This window comes from Dipodomys ordii, unplaced genomic scaffold (assembly GCF_000151885.1).
Source record: "Dipodomys ordii isolate 6190 unplaced genomic scaffold, Dord_2.0 Scaffold18, whole genome shotgun sequence".
Lineage (NCBI taxonomy): Eukaryota > Metazoa > Chordata > Mammalia > Rodentia > Heteromyidae > Dipodomys > Dipodomys ordii.
Window position 1 is genome coordinate 14,099,063 of NW_012267234.1, and position 9,542 is coordinate 14,108,604.

The 9,542-nt window shown below is 45.7% G+C and overlaps 1 protein-coding gene across 1 annotated transcript in view; it reads right to left on the minus strand.

Annotated features, from left to right (window-relative positions):
• Positions 1-9,542, minus strand: part of Adamts18 (ADAM metallopeptidase with thrombospondin type 1 motif, 18) — a 99,605-nt gene that overhangs the window by 24,094 nt on the left and 65,969 nt on the right. The window contains exons 13-16 of the mRNA XM_013012695.1: positions 7,229-7,401; positions 4,747-4,877; positions 3,629-3,752; positions 2,217-2,461 (exon numbers count right to left, since the gene is read on the minus strand). Of these exons, the coding sequence (XP_012868149.1) occupies positions 2,217-2,461; positions 3,629-3,752; positions 4,747-4,877; positions 7,229-7,401 (673 nt within the window). The remainder of the gene's footprint in view (positions 1-2,216; positions 2,462-3,628; positions 3,753-4,746; positions 4,878-7,228; positions 7,402-9,542) is intronic.

Here is a 9,542-nt window from a genome sequence, read left to right on the forward strand (position 1 = left end):
ACCTGAGATCAGTTAGTCGATATACCTAAGACAGAAAGGAGACAAAGCCCACCCAACGAGCTTCAGAGAGCAGCCCCCTTCAGGTGTGATTTTGAGATCGGCCTCCTGCTTCCACAGAGTTATGCTGGTGTTGAACAAAACAGGTGGACAGGTTCTGTCTACATGAATTCCTACCCGGAAGTGACGTTGCCAGCACTGACTGTTCTCACGGCTCTTTGTTCCCCTCTCCTGTGCTTATTTCTGTCCTTCCTACTGAATAGCACAGCCGCTCCATGCCCAGAAACACCGTGCTGTCTCTCCTCAGGGGCTGAGTTTCCAGCATCTTCAGTGTTAGGTAATATCATGGGCAAAAAGGGAAGGATTTGAGTGTAAACCTCAATCCTGCCACTTACAGCTGACACCCCTTTAGAGCATCGAACTTAGGAACATAATCCCTGCACAGAGGGTCTCAGCACAGCGCAGTCTCAATCACGATGCTAACAGCGGCTGGATCACTCATACGTTTGCTTGACCAGGGCAGAGAAGAGCAGTGTGACTGGGCTGAATGCAGACTTCATGGTTCTGGAGGGAGAAGATTTGGACTCTAGGTCTCCTTGGCTTGTTCTTGACTGTATACATTAGGGAAGTCTTTTAACTTTCCTTCATATTCCCTACTTTCCTGGCCAGAGAGTGAGGTAAGTGCTGGGAAGGCCATAGATCAAAGGCTTGGTCCTTGGCCTAGGTGGCTATTAGGAGACATGGAGCCTAGTGGGAGGAAAGGAGTCACTGCAGCTGTATTAGGATCCTGGCTCCTCCTTGTCCTTCCTCTTTCCCCGACTTTCACTTCCTAGCTTCCATGAGGTGAGCAGCTCCCTCTACCGTGCGACCCTGCCAGGACCTGCTGCCTCAGCCCTGCCAGGGCCTGCTGCCTCAGCCCTGCCAGGACCTGCCTCAGCCCTGCCAGGGCCTGCTGCCTCAGCCCTGCCAGGACCTGCTGCCTCAGCCCTGCCAGGACCTGCTGCCTCAGCCCTGCCAGGACCTGCTGCCTCAGCCCTGCCAGGCTGCCTCAGCCCTGCCAGGGCCTGCTGCCTCAGCCCTGCCAGGGCCTGCTGCCTCAGCCCTGCCAGGACCTGCTGCCTCAGCCCTGCCAGGACCTGCTGCCTCAGCCCTGCCAGGACCTGCTGCCTCAGCCCTGCCAGGACCTGCCTCAGCCCTGCCAGGGCCTGCTGCCTCAGCCCTGCCAGGGCCTGCTGCCTCAGCCCTGCCAGGACCTGCTGACTCACCACCGGCCCCAGGGCCCCAGAGTCATTGTCCCCTCAGAAAACACTGGAGCACATCACTGGCCATTAAACTCAAGGAAGAGAGAGTTCTGAGGCACAACATGAAGGAGATGCACATCTGATAGCAATCTTACACAGCCATTTGGAGATGTGTGCAGCTGTGTTTATTTCTGACATTATTGTCCATTCATGTGTGTTTTCCTTTTGTGTCTCTTCTTACCTCTGGGGAACCTATAGCCTATAAAATTATCGTGGTTTTGCAAGACTATCACTCTGCTGATATTCAAGCAAGCGTTTCCTCTAGGATATAATTCTGCCTCCTGGGCCAGCTATGACAGGAGTAGCTACACTATTGGCTCTTCAAATGAGACAGAGACAAACTGGAATAATTGAATAAGCATCCTTTCTTCACACAAGCCGAGCATAATGGAGAAGAATCAATGTGAAAATCATTGTGAAATCAATGCACTCTCTTGGAGGCCTTCTGTCCTCTTCCTAAAAACGGAGCTGCCTTCTCCCTGAGGGATGGAAGTGTAGTTCAATTGAGTGAGCAATTGCCTCACAAGTGCAAAGCTCTGAGTTAAACCTCCATAATTATCCGGGCACTAGTGGCTCATACCTATAATCCTAGTAGTAAGGAGACTGAGATCTGAGAATCATAGTTCAAAGCCAGCTCAATCAAGAAGGCCTGTGAGACTCTTCTATCCAGTAACCAGCAAAGTGGAGCTGTGGTTCAAGCCCTACAACACCAGCCATGCACACAAAGAAAGCTAAAGGATAAGCACTTCGGCCTTAAGTTTAAGCCTCAATATTGGCACAAAGAAACCACTGTAATGCCAGAAGAAAGAAAAAAGTTAGCTTAATCAGGAACAAATTGAACTAAAAGGACCAGAGTCCTCTGAACCAGCTCAAATAGCACACACCAGTAAGAAGGATTGAAAAGTGAATCAAGCTTACTTCAAACACCAGCGTCTCATTGGTGGGTCCAACTGCGTAGAGTCGCTCTGGGCGGGTGGCGGAGCGCTGATATTCAAACGTGGTCCCTGCAAACGGGAACTCCCCGGGCCAGTCAATGCGCCAGCTCCCAGTCAGGTAATACTTTTGACTGAGGCTGCGAACGGCCAGGTAACTGGAGGAAACCTGGAGCTCCTGGATCTCAATGCTTCGGGCCCCAGCTGGAATGATGACCACTGGGTAATACTCTGCATGGAAACAGTAATTTTACACTGAACATTGGGGGACAGTGGCTAGGAAGGGATGGAGATAGACAGTGTCCATTTGTACGCTTTTGGAATCATTAACTGTCATCCACTCCTATCCTACGAGGCAAAAGTGAGCCATTGTTTCATTTTCTAATTGGTAGAAACACCAGAGAAAGAAAAGGCGGCATTTCCAGTGTCCTAACCACACACGCACCTATGGTCATGGGCTCACCTCTTTTCTAGATCAACAAGCACCTCAAACACACACACACACACACACACACACACACACACACACACACACCATACACACAAATGTACATATATGAAATGGAACCTGGCAACTTGAGGGGCTGGATGCAGTTGGGAAAGATGGGGGAGAATGAAAGGGTAAAATGCACTATACTCATACACTGATGGGCTGAACAGAGCCCCACTTTGTTCAAACTCTTAAAAATAATAAATCAGGAGCATTAAAAACAAAGGAAGGAAGGAAGGAAGGAAGGAAGGAAGGAAGGAAGGAAGGAAGGAGAAACAAAGAGAGAAAGAAAGAGAGAAAGAAAAAAGAGAAAGAAAAAGAAAGAAAGAAAAGAAAAGAGAAAGGGAAGGAGGGAGGGAAGAAAGAAGGAAGGAAGGAAGGATGGAAGGAAGGAAAAAATCTGCTCATTTTACCTAAATACAGCCACTTCTCCATATTTAGCATTCTTAAAAGAGGATTTGAGGGTTTAATTTTACTTGAAATGTTTAGGGGACCACATTCAGATATTCATGTTCCACTGTGTGCCTGGACTCTCTATATTTCAGAGTAAGATTTTTGTTGACTGGGTGGAGGGGGAGGGGGAGGGTATAAGAGTCTGAAGGGTGCATTTTTTTTTTGTCAGTCATGGGGCCTGAACTCTGGGCCCTGGCGATGTCCCTCAGCTCTTCAGTTCAAAGCTAGCACTCTACCACTGAGCCACCTTCCCAGCCCTGATGGGTGCATTTAAACTGCAAAGTAGGGAGGAATTCATGCAACATCCTTGGGAGGTACGCAGTGCTTTGAAGAACTTCCTCAAAGACACCCGGCTCCCTTGTTCACAAACAAGAAATGCAAGCTGTCCTCCGCGCTTGTGTGCCATCTCGGTGTGACTCACACTCACACAGCCACGTGACAGCGGTATCGCTTACCATTCGCTTTGTACTGATTGCGGTACAGGCCCTTGTAAAACTTGCAAGTCGAATTATCACCTTTGCAAATGCCACAGGCATCTGCAACTGCTTTAGAGCCAAGTTCATGATCACATCCCACAGGCTGTAACAGAAAAAAATAAAGTGAGAAAATCAAAGGTGAGAGAAGCCAGTGGCTCTCTCTACCTGCTGACTCACGGCTTTCTGTATTCATGGAATTTAAAGAAGGCAGCCAGCTTATGGGTAAAAGCACAGCCTCAAGATTGACTGGCACCAGGCTTCTTGATGCCTGGCTACACATGTTACATTCATACATCTAAGGTCTGGACGCCACATCTGTAAAACTGGAATATACAATCGCCTGCCAATGCCAGGTGAGATTCTCAGGCCATCTTCAGCTTGGGACATAAAAACGTTGGACGATACACACTCAACCCCTAACACCCTGCCTCGAAAAGGACCTCACAAGGAAATTCAAGTGAACGAGAAATGAGTTTCCAAAGAGAAAGAAAAAAACAACTGGGAAAAAGTGTTGTATTTCAAAATATGTTTTTGAGATTCCTATAATACAGTGAGTATGGCCTTAGTAAAAAAAAATGCAAGAAATTAGTCATTATTTATAGTGTGTGTGTGTGTGTGTGTGTGTGTGTGTGTGTGTGTGTGTGTACTCAGGGCCTTGCATTCTCCTTTGGCTTTTTTTTTTAAACTCTACTACTTGAACCACACTTGCACTTCTGGATTTTGCTGGTTAACTGGAGATTAGACTTCATCTCCCAAACTTTGCTGCACAGGTTGGTCCTAAATTGTGATTCTCAGATACCAGCCAACTCAGTAGCTAGGAGCCCCTGGCATATGACATGCATTCTTACTTAAATCTTCTATATGGAGTAGGAAATGCCATCATCTCTGCTCTATGCATTGGGAAGCAGAAATTGCAATGCTTGGACAGGAACCATGTAAAAGGTGACACACTTAGAGATGTCTGTTCAAGTTGAATAATTTGCTCCTTTTCTCCACACCACCCTGGCAGACTCTTTGCACATTCCTGTGGTACACGCTTAACCTAAGAACGTGCACACATGACCCTAACCCCAAGGCAAAAAAAAATGTTCTCTTACTTCACAAATCCCATCGATACAGACATCGTTTTTGTGTGAGGAGCAGGGAGTTCCATCTTTCACCTTGCCAGACATTGCAAAAAAAAATTCAAAATTCTCAGCCTTGCAGTAGAGTTTACACCGGTCTTCCTCTAGAAGCAAAGAGATCAAGAGAGGCCATGGACAAGAGGAAACTGTAAGGACAAAAGCTATCATGATCATTTGGGGCTGGGAAGGTGGCTCAGTGGTAGAGTGCTTGCCTTGCATGCCTGAGGCCCTGGGTTTGATTCCTCAGCACCACATAAGCAAAAAGAAAAAAGCCGGAAGTGGCGCTGTGGCTCAAGTGGTAGAGCGCTAGCCTTGAGCTGAAGAGCGCAGGGACAGTGCCCAGGCCCAGAGTTCAGGCCCCACGACCAGACCCCCCCCCCCAAAAAAAACCTATCATGATCAAAGCAACCAAGGTTACACACAATTTTGTACATACATGTGCACACATGGGTGTGCACATATAGAACATTAAAATATGAATTCCTTCAGGTGTAGTGGCTTACGCCCATAATCCTAGCTATTTGGGGATTGAGGCCAGACAGGGCAGAAAAGTTTTCAAGACTCCATCTCAACCAATAGCTGAGTACAGAGGCACATGTCTGTCATGCCCAGCAACACAGTGAAGCACAGAGAGGAGGATCATAGTTCTGGCTGGTTGTGGCATAAAATAAAACCCTACTTTGAAAATTATCAAAGCAAAAAAGCTTTTAAAGAAATAGTTCAAGGGGTAGAGTAGCTACCTAGCAAGCACCAGGCCAGGTTCAATTCCCAGTGCCACCAAGAAAATAAAATCTAAAAAAAAAACTAATAATAAAAAAGAATCCCATTTGACGATGCATATAAAGCTGACTGGATGTTAATACAAAAGAATGTTATTTTTCCCAATCCTTAGCAATATTCACTATTTACATGATGGCTGGGTTGTGGGACCTTGTGCCTTCAAGGTTTCATGTGTCATTAACATTACGCAAATAAAGGGATGCCATTGTGTTCTACTGACATTTTACTTTCCATGGTACTGAGATTTGCATTGGGATTACCTATATGCACTTCCACTCCCAGACTGAAACTTTAGATGATGTAGTCAGGTATGTGGAGTGGTGAAGATTGAGATACTTTAGGAAAAGAAAAACGTATGAGATCAATAATACTTCTAAAACATATGGGGAAAGCTGGGAAGTTGGCTCAGTGGTACAGTGCTTACCTTGCATGCATAAGGCCCTGGGTTCGATTCCTCAGCACCATGTAAGCAGAAAAAAGCTGGAAGTGGTGCTGTGGCTCAAGTGGTAGAGCACTAGCCTTGAGCTGAAGAGCTGAGGGACAGTGCCCAGGCCCAGAGTTCAGCCCCCATGACAGACCAAAAAAAAAAAAAAACAGATGGGGAAAAATCTCTATCAGGCTCAAAAAGAAAGAGCAAATAAAATGACTCCTAAAATCTAAAAACACGTTTTTTTTTACCATTAACACCCTGAGAAGTTTCTGGTATCACAGAAAAAGAAGAGGAAAAATGTATTTATAGAGCTCTTGTTATCAGAAAGAAGTTATGGGGCCAATTTCTCCAATAGAAAGTGCTCTCCTCAGCCAGGAATTCCAGATGACAATTCTCACATGAGACCTTATGTAGGCGACATTGAGCTATATCCCTGACAACAGTTTTATAGCAAATGTGTAAACAGTTTGCAAACAGTTATGCTTCATAAAAATCCCTCCATAGAAGATAGAATAAGTATGAAGGAAATTAAATTGTTATGGTTGAAATATGTAGATGTGCGTGTGGGTGGATTGAAAGTCTCTCTGTCAACTACAATTTTTTTTAAATAGCTTTATTGAATACCTCCTAATTTTTGCAAATGAAATTAGGGAGCTGGAAGACACATGCATCCTCTTTTCCATCATTTCCAGGAACTAACAAGTCTTTGCGAAGCTTTGGTTTCCCCCGCGCCCCCTCCCCACAGATTCCTAGACAAATTAATAAACTTGCCCATAAGAAACGGGAAGGAAACAAAAAAGTTTACTACCCTAGGACAGATGATCTGTATCTATGAATAAAGTCTTCCTCTGCTTGTTTACTTTTTCAGAAAGGGTCTTGCTAGGTAGCTCAGGATGACTTCAAACTCACCATCTGCCTGCCTCAGCCTTCCAGCGATGGAACTACAGGTATATGCCACTACGCACACACACCTTCCCCTATTCTTAAAATGCAGGAGTGTCACAGGCCTTCAAGCCATGATGTGACGGTTCTGGTGTGTCAGAAAGAGGGAGAGACCCAAAGTCCATAACTCTGCTCAACTATGTGTAAGTTAGTCCTTAACTGTGTTTGTATGGAGACAAGGTATGTCTTGTAGAAAAGGAGACAAAATCTGCAGGGTTTGGCAAGTATCTAACTCAGGATGACTGTGGGGAATGGACAGGCATTGATCTCCCCGGTGCTACACACTGACGGAGGCAGAGTTACCTTCCACTTTCGTGTAGGGTTTCCACTGGTAGAACCATCCACGGAAAGGTTTGTTGTTGTATTCTGCACACTGCTGGGCTCGAAAATCCAAGCTGTTTTCGTGACAAGGGTTAATGTTGCACAGTTTATAAATACGGTTAGATCCAGGGCAGAACTTGCCACCATACTGAGGCCTAAAAATAAAATTCGTGAACTTTAATGCTAGCCAACAGAAGCCTCTCCTTATCAATCACTTACATTAATAACAAAGAGAGAGAGGGTCAACACTGCGTGAATGGAAATGGGTAGCCTAAGATTTGCTTATCTCTTCTTGCTTCCGAGGCAGACATAATGAATCAATCAGGAAATCCCTTTATCTTTTGGCCAAAGCTTCACATGGCTTCCACGGAATACATAATTGATCAACCAAGAAATCTTTTCCTTTTGGCAAAAGCTTCACATTGCTTCTAAATCTTTCTCAACATACCCTTCTGCCATCACTGCTGTTGCTCAATCATTGGATTGGCACGTTAAATCAATCTCTGGTGTTTTTTAAATATTATACACTCTTCCCTGTCCACAGTGACGCACAGGTACACTTCTGTACCATCTGTTCTACCCTACGATTTGGCATCAACACCCATCCTACATCTCTCTGGTTTTTCTTCCATTTCCTGACATCCCAGCTATCTCTCTCTACCTTTCCTCACACTTGCTATTGTTAAAGGTCAGCTCAGAGAGGAGAAGCCACAGAGAGCCCATCGGCCACATTCTCAACCCTAGCTGTGTCAGTCCTGAGCTAATACTGATGATCGGCTGCCCCTGGTGAGTTTTACTGCCATTGGTTCAAGACTCTGAGGGAAAACACGCCCTACATGACCACGTGTTACCTCTACAAGTGGCCTCCTGCTTCCCTGCCCAGAAGAAGAAATCTCATCAGAACGCCAAGAACTATGAACTCGTGGCAAGCTTCTTCAGATCCGAGCTGGCTGACTCCAAGCTGCCAACACCAGAAAGCCAAGTACAGAACAACAATCACCAAAAGATCCCAGCCATACTGAAAACAACCTCTCACTACTCAAGACAGCCTGCTCTAGACAGAAAGCAATTGCTTCTTTTCATTCCTGCCTTTGTGTAGCTTTTTCCTACTGTTGAAATGAGGCCACAGGATCAATCTTAGCACCGACACAACCATGCCAACATGCATCATGAAAGGAGACTGAGGGGTTAATGCATGTGTGTGATTAAAATTCCTTGTCTATGTAGGAAACACAAGTCTTCTGTAAAACAGCCCTGAGTCATCTTCAGTGTACTTCGAGTCCTCTTCTCTGATGACTTCCACAGAAAGGGAATCATGCTGCCAGAAGATTTTTATGCTATTTCAAAATAGGCTGGAGCAACTCCTCCAACATGCATCAGCTATGGTGTGAGATCAAACCCCTGAAGACATCTTAAATGACCATCTGAGAAGCACAGAGCAAACCTAGACCAGGGCTAGTCATCTTTACAAGGCATGTTTAAAACCAACTCCCAGTTTAAGACTTTCTGCCTGTGATTCAAGAAATAACCCCTCATGTGAACTCAACTTCTTTAAGGAAGTGAAATGGGTTCTTTTTTGGAATGAATTCTTCATGGACACAGCCTTCCCCTTATTTTGTGGATTAAGGACAAAGCAGCAAGAAGGAGCTCAGGAAACTGTGAATGAAAGTCATAGGACTGACAGACAGAACAGAGCCCAAACTCAGACCCTGGGACTCTGGAGTTCTTTACTTGCTCAACCACCCTAGGTTTAAGTGAGGAAGGCTGCAGAGACTTGCTTGGGAAGAGGAAGAGCCAAGAAGTGGTGCTATGGCTTAAGTGGTAGAGCGCTAGCCTTGAGCTTAAGAGCTGAGGGACAGGGTCCGGGCCCAGAGTTCAAACCCCATGACCAACACCGCCAACAACAGAAAGAGTCAGTAAGCATCATGGCTATGATTCTAGGGGTTGACAGCTCTGGATTTGAAGATTGTCTGTCTTTCCCCAGCTGGAATCTCTCATGTATAAAATCAGGGCAGTCTGGACAACTAGCTTATGCATGGCTGGTGAAGAAGATAGAGACATAGCTAGGTCATAGCCATTGTCGATAGACAGGAAGTTCTTAATATTTCTGTGTTACATATCCACATTGTGCTTATTAGCATGCTATGTGTGCTTTTTTTGGGGGGGGGTCCGGTCGTGGGGCCTGAACTCTGGGCCTGAGTGCTGTCCCTCAGCTCTTCAGTTCAAGGCTAGCGCTCTACCACTTGAGCCACAGCGCCACTTCTGGCTTTTTTCTTTTTGCTTATGTGGTGCTGAG